Genomic DNA, 20,074 nt, shown 5'->3' with positions numbered 1-20,074 from the left:
TCACAAAATTCCTCTAAGCGGCCTACATAATAAGTAAATTAAGTCTGCACAGTTGGAAACAGTCATAAAAAAATCTTTTTTCTACGATGGATAAAATCAGTCAAAATTTGTAAACCTGTTAATTTTTCCAGAAAATTATTTGATAGAATTCTAGAAAATCTGGCAGATTAACTTCAATCTACGTCACAAATTTAAAATCTGAATGCTGTTTCCCAAATGAAGTTTAAAAAACCAATTATTAATTCATTTTTATCAAAGCCAAATAAACGTTTAGAAAAGCTAAAAATTTTTGTATTTAACCCTATCTAGGTTAGATAAATCTTCCGTCAGAAGACGAAGGTAAATAAACATAAGTGTATTCAAATCTTTTACCCTCCGTCACTACTTGTTCTAGAGATAAATTCAATAATACGTTAGTTACTTCCTGGATCTAATAGAGTACGCTGGCTTAGGCTACACATGGAAAAACGACACACTTATTTTGGAGACTACCAAGATTTTTTTACTATTGAATTTACTAGACAAACGATCTAAACTTTTATAACAAAACAAACTTACTTTTTACAAAACTTTGCTGCGACCTATATGGGCCTATGGCGTCAATGTGTGGAGTTCTACTAAGCATTCAAATCTGTATCGAATTCTTTCCTTAAAAACCAAAATCCTTCAAAAATCATCAATGCTCTTTATTGCGTCTCCGATAAAACCTTATGTAATGATCTATTCATTCTCTTTGTACCAGATCTGATAAAATTCCGTCATCAAAAATTCTACAACTCCTGGCCATCTCAATACAATCCTCTTTCAGCACCACAGCTTTCAAGTTTTACCTTATTCATTACTCCACTCAGGCGACTAAAGCGCCAGTGGCATCGGGATCGTCTGCCCTAATCCAGCGCCATGAACTGATACTAATTGGTAACTTCAAATGGCAGCCATGTCATTTATTACTATTATCGCATTTGCTTGATGTAAATTTTAATCTTTCAAATAAATGAATAGAAACTAAAAAAATAACATGTAGTAAAAAAATAGGCTATTACTGGCCTGCAACTTTCCTAATCTCGCTGGCCTGGGTATCCTGGCAAAGTTAATCGAAGGTCCAGATGAGCAGAACACACCTCAAAATCAGCAGTGGATATTGCTTCCTAAGAGCACAAGACCCATGATCGGCTTCCTGCGCCCATTTGATGCTGATGTTCTACAATATAGTCGTGCCCTGTCTACCCTTAGACTCTATTTTTGACAATATTTTCAATCTTTTCTCGTTCCATAGTCTGTCCCTATTAGTTAGATCTCCAAAGACAAGTACGGGCAAGTTTGATACATCTTAAGTATCTAAACCAGAGCGCCGGCCATTAGGTGTTAGAAACATTCTTAGTTTTGACTAGTCAGGTAATGTAATGTGAGACGGAAATTGATTATGACTATGCTTGCTACGATGGCAAAATGAACGAAATTCTACAGTTTTCATGTCCTAATCTCAAGTATATCGTAAAAGAAGGACAGGAAAAAAAATACTAGTTGCAGAAAAAACTCTAAAGACGGTTAAAAGTTTTATTATTTCTCTTTCGTTATCTTTATACACAAACATACATTACGTTATTATTTTAACTGGGAAAATATCCGTGCATTTATAATCACTTATTATTCTGGACTCCAGAAAGGATGTTAGCAAATAAACCTTGGTTAAAGATAGATTAAGACGTGGATTGGATTGGAACCTACGTGTCATACTTTCGGAAGATAACGCCACATTGTTACATAATTGTTGGAAATCACAAAAAATGAACAATATGCAAAACTTTCCAAGTATTTGTGTGTACCATTGGAGTTACAGGCTTGGAATACTTAGTTTCTAAAGTGTCGAATGTTGTGTTTGAACTTAACTAACATTAGGTTTTTAACTATAAAGAAGTTTCTATTTGCATAAGAACTGAAATTGTAAAAAATAAACTTCTTTTTACATGTTGTACTTAGTTTTCTTTAAAAATCAAAACACTGCTTTTTTTTTACAGCAATTCTCATAGATGGAGTTGGCAATTTCTTTTTACATGATTTTAGAAGAAAAACTTCCTCAGAACTCTATGAAATCATACGATAACAAATTTCAAAAAAAAGTGATGACTTTATAAATATTAAAAAAATACATAAATGGAAGGAACTTGCGTATTCTTGACGTTATCCGAGAAAATCGCAACAAACAACAAAAATCGATTAACAAAATTGGACTTTTGGTCGAGCTAATGTCTAGTATCAAATTAGGAGTTGTAGCAACAAATTTGTCATTAGATTAGTAACAGATGGTAATCAGTTTTGGTTATTTGATATGATTATACCCGTATATATTCTCTACTTTTTACACATAAAAACTTATGTTTGACACCTAAACGCGAACATAAAAAAACTAAATTTTCTCAATTTCCCAGCAGAATGCATTTGAAACTATTTTGGAAATGACATATGTCAGAAGAATTAGGTGTAGATCTTGGGTTTTAATTTCACGTCTTCACTTGACTTTAGGGAAACATTGTGGATAAACATTTAGCGTATAAGTTCGCAGGCTCGGAAGAGGACACCTCTGAACATAATATGGGCTTCTAATTTGGGAAAAAATGATGATACTAAATAGACAATAGAAATATTGTTCATTGTTTTTGGAGACTGATTCATTAATCCAGAAGGAAGGAATAATAATTCCAAATTCAGTTTTTAAAAAAAATTCTTCTTTCTGGACAATATAAAAGTTATATAGAAACATCTAAATTACCAGCAGAAAATAAATTCTGACGTTAAAAGATCTTCTTGTTGAGGGAAATGAGGGTAACCTAGGAAGTATCCATCGTGTTATTTTTGGAAAATGAAATAATTTCGATGATATTCTTCACAACTTATTTGAGTGCCGGTAAACGAAGATTCTATTTCAAAATGTAGTAGAAAATAAAACCACAATAATTAAATAAGAAGTAATTTTCAATCTTCACATGATTTTACTCTTAAATTTGAAAAACAGAAATTCTAGTACTTAAAGCAACAATGGGCTACCACGGGATTGACGAACGAACTTAGTGACATTATTATTACTATTTTATTTATTTATTTATTTATTTTTTGTGAATTTTTTGTATAAGTTTAAGCCTTAGTATCTAATATAAAAAAAAAGTGATGTGTACAATCTGTTGAAATGGAAAGAAAGTCTTCAGGCAAGCTCCCCCCCCTTTCCTATCTGTTTCGAAAGAAAGTGAAGAAATGTTTGTAGAAAGAACGAATAATTTTAAATTTTTTATTTGCTGAAGCCGTTAACGAGAAAATTGCAAAAATCTTTTCAGGTTTTGTAAATTAGAACTTCTGTTTGAGAGATTTTCATCAAACCATCACTTCTTCTCAGTACACTCATAAACCAAGGCGTCTTTAAATTAACTATTTCAGATTCGAGTGGACCATACAGCGTAATTCAATAGAAAAAAAATCTCAAAAAGTAACTGGATTGCAGTACATACCACAAAAGCCATGTGGAAAGAAATAATATTTGAGATATTTTTCCTGAAATACTTAAGTTTTTTTTGACATCATGCCGAAGTAGATGAGTATTTCATTAGCTAACATTGTACGTATAAGGAAAGGTTAGACCAGTGGATTTAGAAGACAAAGGAACTAGTCTACCTAGCTGCCCTGAGACATATATCCGGCAGTACACTGCGGAAGCTCCTGGCTCTTTTGAGCCCAGGCTTGTAGCGCTATTATAAAAAGAAAATGTTTGAATATTTTCATAAATTTATCTACTTTTTTATAGTATACAGTGCACAGCAACATAGACGTTTATGTTCTTTTTCACAGCCCAATTGCATTGGTACTTTATTGTGATCAGTTCACGAATGTTACTTTAGACTATCCACTATTTTTTTTATTTAGGAAAGGTAAAGTGTTTAAAAGTAGAAAGCATGTTTTAGATTGACTTCGTTTATTGCAAGTTAATGTGGAAAGACATGTTTATTACTACAGAAAAATTGCAAAATGTGCGGAGAAAGTTATTAATATTGAGATTCTGTTCTGCTCTGAATGAAGTTTCTAATTATCACAGTTTATAGCAGTTGGCATTTAGCAACAACCACATCCACAGCCGCAGCAGGGAGTGCAGCAGCAAGTAGTGCAACAAGGAGAGCAACATCCACATCCGCATCCGCATCCACAGGGGGAGCAGCAAGTGCAGCAGGGAGTGCAGCAGGTGCAACAAGGAGAGCAACATCCACAGCAGGGAGTACAGCAACCACATCCACCACAGCCGCAACCACATCCACCGCAGCCGCAACCGCAGCAGGGAGTGGTGACTACAGTAGTTCCGCATCCGCAGCCGCAACCGCAACAGTCAGGCTTGGCTTCGGCATACTGTAAATTAGAAATAGATCATTGCAAATGTGTACTCATTTTGGGAGTCCATATATTGGATAAAAATTTATAAATCAATGAATGTTATAAACATATTTTTTCTCATTTTTTTTTTTTTTTTTTTTACAAAATTCCATCATCATTTAACAATTTTTGATCCTTTTCTTCATGTATGAAATTGGGATTCAGTGAAAGTTTAGAATTGAATAAAAAGTTGCAACATATAAAACTGTTTAGCCAGTTTAGACTGTAAAACTAACCTGAAGGATGAGCACGAAGGCGAAGAGGGCAGCAAAACGAACAGTGGATGCAACCATGTTGACTAAGGATTTTCAAATTCTTGTCTAATGTCTGTGGTCTGTCCACAGCAGTATATATGTAGCGAGATAGTTACCGGAGTTAGCGAGTGTGTTCTATCTGAGCCGCTTAATACGATAAATTAATCTTAAATCGACATCGTTCGAGATTACGCTGTAAAATGTAATAGCTGCAACTCACATTTCGCTTCCTTATTGAGAAAATCACTTGGGTATGCAAATTTAATTTTCATTAAATAGAGGTTTTTTTAAAAAAATGTGCACAATTTTTTTTTTTTTGTGGTTGAAAAAGTTAATACCTGATTTGTGAAAAGTCATAAAAACAAAATGTGATCCAAATATTAGGTTCAGTTAAAAGTCCAGAGTACCGAAATATCAGGTTAAACGAGATTATAATTCCATCCAACACCAGCCTCCCAGAATTTTGAATTTCCTGATTACAATTTTTCCTGTTCAATGTTTTAAATGTCACAGATCTCGGTTACTCATTGATTCGAAGTTAAAAACAAATCAATATCTGTTTTGAATTTATCTTATTTGAATCACATTTAATTATTGATCACACTATGCAGTTTGTAAACCATACATTATACTAAAATGTAATCTTACAGGGAAGCTATCCCAGTTTCACCTGAGAACTGCCTTAAAACGAATTTAATTAGAGTAAATAGGCTCATTAGGAAATTTCTTGATGCTTGGTTTTAACAATACTTTTAACTTCCTTAACAATGCACAAGTGAGGGACGATCGTATTTTATAGAAAAGTAGGGAATCTAGAATCTTTCCCAGACCCAATCGAATTTTGATCGAATTTTCCAGCAATAATATGATAAAAAAATATATTATGGATCTTTGGATCTATATGAAACATCAAGCTTAAAATAATTGTAGCAGCAGTTTTCAAAAAAATCTTAAAAATAGAAAAACTATTCAAAAAAAAAAGTGTTTCCTCCTCTTGACAGATTTCGCCTGAACTTTATAGTGGCATCACCTGATTAATTTCAAATTTCGGTGAATTTTTTCAGGCAACGAATTCACACTGGGGTGAAATCTAAAAATCGAAAATCAGCTCGATTACCATACTTTCTTTTACAAAAACAGTAATAGAAAGTTGAAAAATTTAAATCCAATAAAGCTTCTAACAGGCATGTAGTATACCAAGTTGATGACTTTCCAACAAAGTCGAAGAAAATAAAATATAAAAATCCGTTCAGTCAAATTACAATTCCAGTCAACTGGTATTTTTCCAACTTGGAATGTCGGCAAGACATTTTAACTCAAAACTGTTAAAAGATGTTACTGAATAATGTTTTAATAGCACATAGGGGAAAAGCCTAATTCACTATTAAAACTTTTCGGGAAAATGTTTTAAATAAAAGTTATAGGTCTACACTGTTTTCAATGAATATAGGTGAAATTTAAAGAAATACATAGGGAGTTATTTTGGAATAAGATGACTTCAATGCTCCAGATTCTTACTTGTTTATGTTCTTTAAACTTCGAACATTTTACTTCTTACATTTAAAGAAAAACAATGCACTAATTTTTGAAATAATTTGAATCCAGCAGCTGACCCTTAGATTTTCTCTTCGTAGGAGCTTCTTACAGCTCACTTTCCGGTGATGGACAGTGTTGTCTGTAACGAGAGAACACTGTCCGAAGGCCGGCAGTGCACTGGAAAAAGCTCCGGGCGCTAATAACCTCAGCTGTTGATCCGCCAAAAAAAAAAAAAATAAGGTTTGAAGAAATGGTTTTATTTATTTATTTAGCCAGAGTGATTTAAAGATCTGCTTGAAACACAGTTTGCAGGTAAGCCCGTATGATTACTATTGTGTGATAGTGCATTACATTTAACACTAAGTATAGTAACATCATCCCTTTAAAACAACTATCTAATACGGACCAATAAATAGCGATTTCTCAGCAAAGGCACATTAAATGGACATATACATATTACTACTCTATTACTTTTATTTTTCAATAATCAGTATAATACATTTCTGCAATTACATTTGAGATAGTAGTGTACCACTTACTATAAAAAGGAAGTTCCGGTTCAGAGTTTGTCCAAGGATCTGGTAATAAATAAAATAATTTATTCATTACAAATGACAGAATTATCAAAATGACAGCTTGCTTAATATTTGACCATGTCGTCATACCCGAAAAAAAACGTTTACACTGAGGTTCGGTTGGAACTGAGCGACTATACGTAGATATTTCGCTGGCACACTTCTGGCAGTACATGTTCGGGCAGGAACATCCATAAATTTGCTGGGCACCACCTTCACCGCTACCCCCATTATTAAATAAGGGTCGTCGTTTCCATTCAAAGGTGTGATCGCCTACTTCACCAGTGCCGACTGACCCATCCGGTGGCAATTTGTGTCCATGTAGATCGTATACATTTGCAGAATCGTATATTGATTCTTCTCCACTGCTATTTTTCAAGTTCATGTGTAAGCTCCAGGATCATTAAAAGAAACTTTAATTCGTCGATTAAGAAAAGTGTAAAATTTTTTGCAACAATTACATATGATTTAAACAAGCATTTAAAAAGCATTCACAGAAATCATATTGTCTTAGGATTATTTTTCAAAATAACAACTATGAAACATAAAATATCTGAATTTTTCTGTCTCTCAACTATTGATTTATGAATTTGATGCCCACTTTTTCAGCTTTTTTATGTTTTTTTGTAAAAGGTTTTTAAATTGTTAATATAAATAGGAAGATTTACATTTTTATGTTTTTTAATAAAATTGTTCTGCTACCAGAAATTTTGCATTGATTTCTCTTATTAGAGCAATTAAATTAATTAAATAATAACTTAATTAAATTTAAAATAAATTAATATTAATATTAATTAAATTATTAATAATAACCCAGAGAACACACAAGGCTCTTTAGTACAATATAATAAATATAAACTGCATAAGTTATTTTTTTTTAATGTCTAAAGACACTTAATCATTTTCAAGAGGTTTAAGTACTTTATCATTCTTTTTTAAAAATTAAATTTGAGATTTTTTGAAGAACAATAAACTCAGTACACTCTAATAGAGAAATAAAAAAATAACAGTTACGATGTCTGAGATAAGCGTGTCAATTGAAACGCGTTTAATCTCATTCTTACCAGCGGAAGTGATGCGAGTGCAATGCGCCTGAGACGAGGGCTTCTCCAAAGAAATAAGGTAACTATCACTTCATTATGCTTAAATATAGAGATAAAAAATTTCAATTAGGAAAACAGATGTAATAACTTTTAAGCTCCTTAAATCAGGATTATAATAAAACTTTTTTATATTCTAAATTTTATTCACAAATTAAATATGGGCCAGTCTACTAAGAGCTCCACATATATCGATACACATTCCAATTGGAGTTCTGTTCTAATAAAACTAAATTTTGGGGTCATGTTAAATTAGTGAAAAGAAAGTTCATAAATATATTTTTTTTTTTTAAGAAGTCACTTAATTTTGCACCTTTACAAGATACATTAGTGCTCAGGACGAACCCTAGAGCAACTCATAAGAAATAATTAAGTCAACTATTCGAGACGTAAAGTTTCAATACGCCTTTTATGGGAACATTGGAAACGAAAACTTTTAGAGTACTTTAAAACAGCCAAATGTTTAAGAGACGCTTGTAGCTGAAATGATGCACATAAGAAACAATAATTTAATCGTTCTATAAGTTCGTCTTCCCCTTGGATAAACAAGCCGAGAATTTTATCTTAGTGTTAGCGCCCTTGCTTTCCTTGATTCTGACCGTTTCAGATTTCAGATATTGGTTTATTAGTTTTGCAAACAGAATTTTGCTTCTATTTACATAGATAATGTCCCGACAACGTCGGTCTTTATATTAGAGATTATATATAGCCTTCACTGAGTATCAGACCTCAATGCTAAAACAGGCCTTCACTTCATCTAGGCTGTTGGATGATGTTCCCTGAAGGAACCTCCCATAACGGAATATGTCACCCATTAACAATAAGAAACATTTGATTCTTTAGTCCGATTTCTTTTCAATTTGTTCACTTAAATAATTTCGTTCATTTCTATCAACGTTATTACCTCATTCTCAACCTTACTCAAACTATTTAAGTGATAACGTTTGGGCTGGTCAGTGGTTCATTAAAAGTCAAAGATATTATAAAAGGTTAATAAATAAAAAAGTAACTTAATAATTAAATTTTATTAGAAGTTTTGTTTTATTCCACATTTTGAATTTTTGTAAGACTAGAATTTAATTTAATTTTTTTTGTCAAAAACAAAAGTAACCTACGTTAATGTTTTAGAATAGAATCCACAATTAACTGTACAATAGTAATCTTCAAATTGATAGAATTTCTGACAAAATATACATTTTTAATTTTTGTAAACTATAACGTTTTGCTAAGCAATGATGAAGTTCTTGTAAAATCAATTTAACTTATGATTACAAAAATAACTGACACAAACGATAGGAAACATTTGTAAGTCGTTTATTCATCTACTTTAAATGTAACTTTGTCTAGCCATAAATCTGTACAAATTTTTTACAACAGAATTTTTATAAATAATTTAACTTGAAAAATTAAAAACAATAAACAAAATTAAATTTAATCACTATTGCCAGCTTCAGATACAACTTTTGCCATAAGTCTGTTTTGTTAAATTAAAAAGTACAGTTTAGAATTAGAATGAAAATGAAATTTTAGATGAAGAAACTCGAAAAATGGATGTTTCATGTCATGATTTGAACAAGCGGAAGAAATTGCCATGTTTGAAGATTTGTTTTTAACAGAATTGCGCAATAAAGACGATCGTTTTAGGCACAAACATGTGTTGCAAAGTGGATCGTGTAGGACAAAAAAATACGTTATGGACAGTGGTTGAGTCCACTTAACACTTTCTATGGAACAAAACTCAATGAAAACCGGCAAAACCATCATTTTGGAGAGATATTGTAAAGAAATTGACGAAACGTTCAGAAAATTACATTAACAGTCAGTCACCGGTGTGCAGAAGGTGTACTAATGCATGAAAATGCTCTACGTTTCACAAAATACCGTCCAAACATTAATTACCCACCTCTCGTTAACTGATTAATAACTTTTACAAGCAGTTACGATTTCTTTCGTACTGGAAAATGTCCTGTAAAATGCATAATTAATAGTAAGTTGAAATCTGAAACCTCCATTATTGTGTCCCTAGTGATGGGATATGTCAACTAGTTGGCAAAGATGTGCTAATTTCTCAAACTGAACAAGCTTAGGTAAGTTACACTATTTCAAGGAACCTCTCAAGGGCAAAACTTTCATTAAACAAAATAGAAAATAGATTTTAGGCATTAAAAATTCTTACCACTAAATAAAAAATCTATTGTAAGCACTCACTCGGTTTTGTCCAATCTGACTACATAAATACTTCCTATCTAATTTAACTTGCTCATTTACATTCCTAACTATAACAAATACACTGCTCCACAAAAAAAGTGGCGCACTTTAAAAATGCGTTATTTTTTTTTCTCTGTAACTTTTTTATTCTACATTTTATTTTAGTTAGCAAATATAAGAAGTATAAAGTTACAGGAAGGCTAAAATAAAATAAAAAATGATCTAAAAGAAATGAAAACCTTTAATTTAACAAAAAAGTACTTCTCGGCAAAATATGAGTTTGGAAAAAAAATGTATTTCTTCCGATTCAAAAAAGAGAAAAAGAATTTTAGTAACTTGTATTGCTCGCATTATTGCATCCAATCTCCTCGGCATACTCCTTATTAAATTTCTCACGAAATCTTGTGTTAATTCCTTCCGTATCTCCACCAGAGCACCTCGCAACTCTTCTAAGCTTCTGGGAGGATTATTTCTCCATCTTAATCGCCTACCCAGCTCATCCCAAAGATGTTCAATAGGATTTAAATCCGGGCTGCGTGCTGGCCACCTCAAAACAGGAATGCTAGTATCCTATAGATATTGAACAACACAGGCGGCAGTGTGTGGTCGTGCATTATCTTGCATAAAAATAAAATTCTCCCCAATAAATGGTGCATAGGGTATCACATATTGCTGCAAAATTTCCCTCACAAACAAATCTGCATTCAAGATTGCCCTGTTGAACACGTGGAGCTCAGTCTTAGCCTCCATAGAAATCTCAGCCCACACCAGCACTGAACCACCTCAGAATGGTAGTCTACCAGAAATATTGCACGGAGCGTAGCGCTCCCAGGCCTTCGATAAACTCGTTGCCTCCCATCAGGTGCATAGAGAGCAAAACGGGACTCGTCTGAAGAGAGAACGTTTCTCCAATCGTTCTCAGACCAGTTGCGGTGTTCCCTAGCGAACTCTAGACCGGCTCTCCGATGATCTATGGTGAGCAATGGTCCTGTGGCTTGCTTCCTAGAGCGTAAATTCGTTTCAGCGAACCTTCTTCGTACGGTTTCGGCACTGACTGAAACTCCACGAACAGTAAGCAGTGTTTGAGCTGTTTCAGAAGCAGTTGATGTACGATTTCTTAGAGTGGAATTCTAATGAATCGGTCATCTAGTGCTTCTGTGGCTCTTGGTCGACCCGAACCTTGTCTGCGAGTGCAGAGGCCTGTCTCCCGGTAACGATGGATGGCTCTACGGTCGGTGGTCTCAGGCAACCCTAACGTTCGTGCTGCGTACCGCTGACTCCGTCCATCCTCAACTAATGCAATAATACGGGCCACTTGCTCTGCTGTAATTGAGAGTTCGCAATGCTTTCAGCTTGAAAAAAGTCGAAACGCAACTGTAGAGGTCAATAAATTTATTTACTGTTGAGGTGAAGTTCACGTTGTTGTTTACACAAAAAGACCGAAGGGGATTAAACGAGGAATTGCGTCTCTATTTACAAGAAACTTTGGGCCTTGATTCGATTAATTGTTCCCAGACAGTTTATGAAAATAATTAAAACTAATAATCTTTCCCCGAAATGTGATAAAACAAAAAATAAACGCTTTTTTCAAAGTGCGCCACTTTTTTTGTGGAGCAGTTTACTATGAATACTGAATTTTACAGGACATGTTGAGTTAAATAAGAATCGGTTTGGTCTCAAGGATAATATAACCAGTTAAGAGTAGTATATAACCTGATAGTTACGCTTCCAAACTGATAGATACATACCAAATGCGCCAAGTTCGAATATTTTAACTTATAAATATATTTACACCTCGAACCTATTAAGGACATTTCTGGGCGAGAGGGGATAGCAGCTCATTCCACTGAAGTGGCACTTTATTATCATGAAAGAACTTATATTTAATTAAATATTAATAAAGATTACAGAAGAAACCAAATTTCCAAATATGAAGAAAATTGGATGAAAGATGTGCCACTTTACTAAATAACTTTTTTATTATTAGCGATTTTTTTTCAAAAAAGATTCCAGTAAAGTGCATAAATTATTGCAATCAGCTATCTTAATTTTCAAAGAAATTTATTTACGTTTAATTTCTGAAATAGAAAGTCGTCCGATTTTATTTTATTTTTGTAATTATAATAAATATTATTGAACGGGAGTTATCACAAAATATCTTAATTAGTCAAATATGATCAAAAAATCAAGTTTCAAATGTCCAATAACAAGGTTGAATAGCGTTAGTAAAAAGAATCTGTACACTCTTTATCAACCACCATCGAAGGTAAGTAATCAAAAGACTTTTCACTTAGCTTAAAAATAGAGTCAAAATCATATTAAAAAATAATTTGATTGTTTCTACTATTTTTAAGTTAATACTGACAATTTAGAAATCGGGGAAAATGTTTTTACATTAATTTTCTTTTCACCTTGCTGCTGAGATAAAGTCAGTTATTAAATTAAAGGTTTCGATATGATTCACCTATAAAAAAAAAAGAAGAAAAATATATCAAGAATCCATGAAAAATAAATAACTTTACTGAATCGCATTTTATTTACCTTATAATCACAAAGTTTTGAAATTGAACAACCATTCTTTGCATCAGAATATTTAGAAAGGAAGAGCTTTCCATCTTGATAATTAGTTGGTACTATCTGTAAGATAAATTTTTTAGCATTAGTATCTCTGAAATATAAAAACAAATTTTAAAAAATAAGTTAACTTACACTGTCGAATGGAAGAGGATTGCCACACACACTTAAAAGCATTATTATAGCACTATACGTTCTGGTGAAAATCGTTTGCAAGCGTATTGATCGAGAGTCTGGTATCTTCACTGGTAAGGATTTCAAATTATCTGGAGACAATTCTCGTAACACAATGGCGCTTGATAAAACAGCATCAATCTCCCATTTACTGACAACTAATCCTTGCTTCTAAAATGAATTAATGGTTTAATAAAAATGAAATAATTGACAATATGTAGGGACAGAAGAACCTAAATGAATAGCATTTCTTTTCCTATATCGCTCCTTAGATACTTGAGGTATTAAGCAATCAAAACCTAAAAAAGAAGGCCCCCATTATCTCATTGATTGAATAAAACAGCCGTTTTATATGATTAAATAATTGTCCAAATTCAATAAAATGCTAGACTTTTTATAATAGTATAAACTGGAGAACAGTTTTTCTCAAAACCTCTGAATTCTTGGTCTTTAGCAAACGTTATTTATTTTTCTGTTGTGTCGTAGTTTCGAGACTTTTGCCTTCTTCCCAAAACATCAACTATTACATAATTCTAAGAGGGATAAAACAATTTTCAAAAACTGTTATAAATTATTTGGATAGCATAAGTAATAATAAAATAAAAACGAAATTAGTACATGAAAGACAAAGCAAGTTTTGAAAATTTTATACAAAAATCATTATTATAATGCTGGTAATAATGAAACTTGTTTTAAAAAAAGAAAAATATTTTATTCTTGATATAGAAATAAAACTTTGAATAAAAATAAATCGAGAACTATATTAAGCAAGTAGTGCAAAATACAGAAAAATGTTTAAATCCCAATTAAGAAGTTTTTCTAAATTGATTTGCCCATTGAAGATATTACCAGTAACCAATATAAATTTGAAATAGTAGAAATGACGTTATAATGTTATAAGGATAGAGGAATACTCGTTCATTCATTTAATTAAAATATGCATCATTCCAATTTGTTATGCATTCAGCACATTTTTACCAACAACATGTCGATTTATTTCATCGCAAAAAAAAATCATTAATTAAGCTGTAATTACTAGATTCTAGTTATTTCTATCCCTCTCAAGGATGTTTAAGTGCTCTCATTACGTACATGAGTAAGGGACAACTGACATAAGAATGTCTCAACCAGTATTCAGAATGTAGACAAGCGGGACACTGTAAAGTGATTCTAAAAGTAAATTACTTTTAAACTATATAGAAATTTAGATAAATAGATGCTAAGTTTACCAGAAGATAGGAAAGTGCTATAGAAGGCACAATCAGATGAGCAGGTAGTCTATATATTAAAGTAGGATTGACCTGAACGGCTTCTCCTACTAAGGTCCATCTAATGTTATCTATACTTCTATCTTTTTCATTCCATAGAACCTTTAAACCTGGATGTTCAACTGAAACATTAAATTTTCTTAAAAACTAAAATATTGTAAAGCATGTTTAGTCAACGATCTTGACTTGTATATAATAATATAACATAATATATATACTCGTATATGTACTACATATATTATATTCTTATTTTAAAAAAAAAAAAAAAAAAATTAACCTTGAACGGGAATAGCATTCACATTAACATCACTGTCCAAGCTTGTAGGACCAGACATTACTAATTCTTTTACTTCGTGAAATATTTGATTGACAGCTAATGGTTTCTCATGCAATAAAATACCATATATGTGTTGACGTAATTTCCTTAATATCTGAAATTGGGTATGATTAAGTCTTTATTTACAAAAATATTTGTACAAATACGAAATTAATTTAAACTAAAACTTAAAAAAGTTTTAGCACTTTACAAATAGAAAATTAGGTAAGTAAATAAAAAACTAATGATATTGAGTCAATTTGAAAAAAGCGTCACCGAAGTGTACTAGTTGCATGCCAAAACTTTTGAGCGTTAAATTTAATTCGCCATATTATGGCCAAAATCTCTAATTCGTACAAGCTATTCTATATAAATGTGTGGAGGCAGACGAAGGGTCTGAGATGGATATCTATATATAGTATATTGTATATTGTATATATATATATATATATATATATATCTATGCCTCACGGCACCGAAGCCAAAAGAGGCTAATTAAGTGTGCCCTCCCCTTTGGATCTAGTAGTAGATGAAACCTCCCCTACTAAGGAGGTTGAGGACTTTCCTTACTAGTTCTTTTTACGCTACTATCTCCTTTGGACTCAAAGAGCCAAAGGTTTCATAGCGCATAGCGCAACGGAATCGAGCAACAAGTGAGAGGCAGGTTCTTGCTTTTTCTGACACAATCTGCACAACGGTTCCAGTTTTTAAGCCCCACCTTGTACAGATACTTCCTGAATCACCCAAAACTTACTATTTTTTTTATTTACTGGCTAAGACTTCTTACTGCCTTTTCTATAAATAATTTTAAAACTTTTACTTACTACCTTCCCCATGTCAACGTCCCATGTGTGCTCAATCAGATGAATACTTTAGAACGAGTTTACAGTGACCAATATTCAGAGGATTTTCACCTCCTTCACTCTTTTCATGACCATTTAATTTCTAAGTCACCTACCTACACTGGATACGTTATTATTATGAGCACTCTCCGAATGTTCGGCATGTGACGTGTATGATGTACACTATCCTCCTCACTTTATCCAACCAGTAACAAAAAATTCGGTCCCAAAATATGTATCACGTATAAGATACGTCTCAAATCATTCCCAATGCTGGGTTGGGTTTGAACTATATTATTATTATTTTAAAAAATAATAAAATGACTTTGTTACAATTGGTCGAAAATTAAAAAACATGCTTTACGCCAAAGTTTTGACAGTGTTAACTGTCTTTCTTAAAGCTCCATACAATGACACTACAAAAGCTAACTAACTGTTGAGAAGTTTTCTTTTTTCGACCGATTGGCACAAAACCATAATTGCTAACACTTGAGGTTAATAAATTTACATTTTCAGATTAAATCACTTTCCTATCCAAATTTTTTGAATAAATATTTTTAAAAAACTTACTAACTGTGCGGGAGGCAGATCATTCACCCTGAAGTCTTCAAGACCAGTAGAAGCCCAATATCTTTGTTGGTGAACGATACCAAAAGTGTTTGAGGGGCTACTTCCGTAAATATACTGTTCTTTGACTAGTTCCAAAACAGTATCCCAGTGATCGTTTCCCGTTTTACAAGTTTCTAAATCTATCAATTAAAAAATTTGTTATATTCTATTCTTCATAATTATCTTTAAAGTGTAGGAGAAAATTTTTTTTTTCTTTAATGCAATTTCGTAACTACTTTCATTTTCCAAAAATAGAAAAAGTCTTACTTTCACGGTGAAGATCGTAAGAGAGTAAACTTTCATACAGAAGTCCAGTTTTGCTTTCATCACAAAACACTTCTTTAGCAATTTGTGGAAGATAATTATAAATAGCAGGACCTACTGGAAGTCTTCTTACATAATCACTAATTCGTTCAATGCATGCGCTGAAATCCACATTGTTTCTTCTAAGTAAAACTCTCTTAAACGGCTGAAAAAAAAAAATATTTTTTGAAAGAAATAGCTACTACTCCAAGAAATATGACGTTCAAAAATGAGTTATTTGCTTATTGTTTTAAGCGAATACTACTATTTTTTGTTCACCCAATGAAATTAACAAGCTCATGCCCCGGAACCGACTTTAACTAGCAGGAATTTATCACTATTTTTGTAGCGGTTCTTTTCAAGAATCATTTTTTTATTATCATAACAATTATTTAATTACAATCATTACCAATCAATATTCTTATTCCCACAAGTTCACTTGTTCTCTTGCCTATAATTGGGCTAATTTTGGGCTTAGTGTCCAACTCCATTCTCACAATATTGCTGCCAGTTCTTCTAACCTAAGCTGTTTTTTTTAAGAGGATTTCTCTAAATCTCATATTTAATACATTCTCGCCATTGTGAATGTAGCATGAAACTGTAAACCTTAGCTTTATTTAATTTAAAAATATAAGTTAAGAATTGTTAACCTTTTCTTTTTCTTCTTCGTGTTTCAAACTTACATGTAGATGTGATACCTCTTTTTTGTTTTGCGTTAGGTAAGTATTATTTGTTTAGGCAGGGCTATGTGTCCAAATCAAATGATTTACACAAGAGCTGTACGGGAGACGAAGAAGAAATTATAGTGGTCGCCTTAATTGCTTCATCGTTGAATTCCGTATAAATCAGTTTGTTGCAGTTATTTGAGATTGTATTACGTAATGTGTGAAGGGTGCTACGAGTTGGAGTGTAGTAATCGGATCGTGCTATTGAACCGAGTATAAAATGTAGCTAAAAATCACCAAGAAGATTAAGTATAATCGCAAGATACGGATACGTTGCTTTGAATAGGCAAAAAAGAAGTGGTAACAGAAAAAATAAAAAACTTCCCGAAGAAAAACCACAAATGCAACTAAAAAAGATGCTTAGATTGTAATAGAAGCGAATCAGGAAGAAGAAAAAATATTAATTTCGTCAAGTAGCAAATCTTACTTCTGCTGTGAATTAACTAAAAAATTCATCCTGAAACTGAACTCTTCTCAATAAGAAACTTTCAATAACATTTTTTCTTTCAATTATTAAACAATAATATAATTTTTATTCAATAAACAATAATAATTAAAAAATAATACAAACTAAAGGATCTTATCATACCATCACTAAGTCATACGGTACAACATCGTTTCCCATTAACGAAGCAACCAGTGGAAGATGTTGTGGCGGAATTCGAAGACTATTCGCCAACTTGATTCTGTCATAATTTAAAGTGGTCATTGTGTCTAAATCAAAATTTTTCATAGACCAATAATATTCTGCACCTTCATAAATAATGAAATCAGAATCTTGAGCCAATATGGCTAAGCAATCATTTTCAAGTGCAAATTTGGAAATTTCTGCATCACATTCCAAAACAGATTTGTATACCTAGAATCAAATTAGGGACTTAAGCATTAAAAAGAATGTTTATTACATTTGTTTTATACTCATCAATTTTGATCTGCATTAAATGCAAAATTGGTGTTCGGGCCTTTTCACCTTAAATGGTATTGGTTCATTTGCCATAAATGTTGTAGTAGTACATTCTTGGATAAAAGAAGTTTAAACACAACATTTCTATTTCAAATACTAGAATAAACTATGTAAATAAAAAGTTTATAACAATATTTCCTAAAATCAGTCTCATACCACTCGATGGATTCTTGACAATGGTTTCGTGTGATTAACCCTTGTAAGGCGCCACGGTAACCGAGCGATTAGAGACGAGACCCGCAAAGGTAGACAAATTGTGATACTGGGTTCGATTCCAGTATATGCCTGGATTTGATAAAATGGCTAAAATAAGAATTTTATAGAAAAGTATGTTTACTAGTCACCTCCGTCTACTACACTAATTTGGTAGTTGGGGTAAAAGCCTTCATACCCTTCCTTATCCCTTCTAGCAAACTTAGGCATAATAAAATGGCAACTACAGAATTGTGCAAATAATGGAAATTTGAGGAAAGGTATACACTTTATCCTGAAAGTAAATAATAATAAAAAAAATACTCCAATGAGATAGGTAGTAATAAATTAAGATTTCAATTCATTATTTTACAAAATGACTGTCAATAGATAAACTTTTGTCAATACCTAATGACTTCATCCTATTATTGAATTAAAAAATGTATTTCATTAAAAAATCACTTACCTTACATCCAAATATATGAAAAACGTACATAATAACACAACCAGCATTCGGAGAAAGAATGTTTTTCCGGTGACTTTGAATTTGTAAGGGGTCTACACCTGCTGCAAGATCATCAAATAGGGCGTAAATATCTTCCAATGTATCTAATCTACGTTTCACCCAAGTACTTCTTTTAGAAGGAACTGGAGGTCCATCAAAAAATGAAATGAGTTCAGCCCCCAAGCTAATAAAAGCTGTAATAAATTCTCTAATTACTTCATAAAATTCTTTTAACTGTCCTCCACTAATCCAAGGCAAATTTTTATTGTAAAGATGACTTAGGGCTGACATCCCATCAATAACAATTTTCGGATTTTTTCCATTTTTTTGCCTGCAAACAAAAAAAATATTAACTGAACATACATTCGATGAATTAATTACAAAAGATATAAAAATACTTCATTACTACCTATAACTTAGTATTATTTCCTTAATATCCACTTTGTAACACGCTCCTTTACTATTTCTCTCCAAATATGTTTCTAGACCTCTAATACCCATTCTAAATTTCTAGATAATTTTACCCATCAAGCTTAAAAGATGTTATTTAATGTAATGAATTACGTTTCGTTCAAGATAGAATCGACCAGAAGATATTATCTGGTCCCCACTGAAATGAACAATCATAATACAAGCAGTATTTATTTTAACATAAAATATAATTGTACATTATATGAACATATTATTGCTGCATATAAAGTCATAACAAAGGACTTTGAATATATTTCACAAATGCCGCTGAGACTTTTAACAAAATTTTAAGCAAATTTAATCACTAGAAAAACATAAAAATACCATATTCATTCATTAACACTAAATATTTTAGAAAATATGAACCATTAATTCTGCAAAGAATAAACATTGCAAACAACGGTAAAAACGTTGACAATAACAAATACAGCAACTATAACCTTACTCAATAACCATAACCTGAAAACTGGAACCTTACTTTGAAGGAGAAAAACATTTCATTTTAAATAAAAAGTCCTGGAGTTCCCAAAATCATATGACGCAAATTTTCTCTTTAATTTTTTTACTTTATCTTACTTTGTTAGAGGAAATGTTGCTGGCATATAAAATTTCCGATTCCTAGATTTCACGGAAAATATCCGTTTTAATGAAACCGCTAGTACGAAAAAATGTTTTTTAGAAAAGTAGAAAACAATTAAACTGCAAATTTACTGTAGAGAAAATTCCAAATAGTGCCTGCCCTACAGCTAGTCTGCTCTCACCATGATCGTACCATAAAGAACTCGCTCTAGTTAGTGTTTTACATAGGGCTATAGAGCTCCTCCAGCTCTAGTAAGATCAGTCTCTAACTAGTTTCTGATGTAGTTTTTGTCATTTTACTTCTGGTAATGTGGAGACCAGCGTACAAATAGTTAACTATTTTAGACCAGTCTCCAGACATCTGTAGATTCAGCGGGCCATAGTTATTTTTAAAATATTTCTTGACCCATATAAAAATGATTTATTTAAACGAAAAACATATTTACAACATGCTTGAGAAATAAGAAAA

At 32.2% G+C, this 20,074-nt stretch overlaps 2 protein-coding genes across 4 annotated transcripts; both read right to left on the bottom strand.

Annotated features, from left to right (window-relative positions):
• Nucleotides 1-3,944: 3,944 nt before the first annotated feature.
• On the bottom strand, nucleotides 3,945-7,302 carry LOC141456328 (uncharacterized). Of its 3 annotated transcripts, XM_074132252.1 has the most exons (4): nucleotides 6,866-7,300; nucleotides 6,740-6,778; nucleotides 4,647-5,754; nucleotides 3,945-4,386 (listed from the first exon to the last, which is right to left on the bottom strand). In XM_074132252.1, the coding sequence occupies exons 1-3, from the start codon at nucleotides 7,158-7,160 to the stop codon at nucleotides 5,738-5,740; spliced, it is 351 nt and encodes a 116-aa protein (XP_073988353.1). In that variant the 5' UTR covers nucleotides 7,161-7,300; the 3' UTR covers nucleotides 3,945-4,386; nucleotides 4,647-5,737. The 3 variants fall into 3 exon arrangements, with proteins under 3 accessions (XP_073988353.1, XP_073988337.1, XP_073988344.1); XM_074132236.1 differs by having other exon boundaries at nucleotides 6,740-7,283; XM_074132243.1 differs by lacking the exons at nucleotides 3,945-4,386; nucleotides 4,647-5,754 and having other exon boundaries at nucleotides 6,638-6,778; nucleotides 6,866-7,302.
• A 1,583-nt stretch (nucleotides 7,303-8,885) lies between these two features.
• LOC141456266 (constitutive coactivator of peroxisome proliferator-activated receptor gamma-like) lies at nucleotides 8,886-19,493 on the bottom strand. Its single transcript, XM_074132104.1, has 10 exons — nucleotides 18,965-19,493; nucleotides 18,517-18,886; nucleotides 17,484-17,753; nucleotides 16,134-16,335; nucleotides 15,828-16,006; nucleotides 14,377-14,530; nucleotides 14,061-14,221; nucleotides 12,793-13,002; nucleotides 12,625-12,720; nucleotides 8,886-12,547 (listed from the first exon to the last, which is right to left on the bottom strand). The coding sequence occupies exons 1-10, from the start codon at nucleotides 19,054-19,056 to the stop codon at nucleotides 12,491-12,493; spliced, it is 1,791 nt and encodes a 596-aa protein (XP_073988205.1). The 5' UTR covers nucleotides 19,057-19,493; the 3' UTR covers nucleotides 8,886-12,490.
• Nucleotides 19,494-20,074: the final 581 nt, after the last annotated feature.

This window comes from Rhodnius prolixus, unplaced genomic scaffold (assembly GCF_049639745.1).
Source record: "Rhodnius prolixus isolate KJV_2025 unplaced genomic scaffold, Rpr scaffold_1, whole genome shotgun sequence".
Lineage (NCBI taxonomy): Eukaryota > Metazoa > Arthropoda > Insecta > Hemiptera > Reduviidae > Rhodnius > Rhodnius prolixus.
The sequence above is the reverse complement of the archived record's forward strand: the minus strand, read 5'-3'. Positions and strand labels throughout refer to the sequence as shown.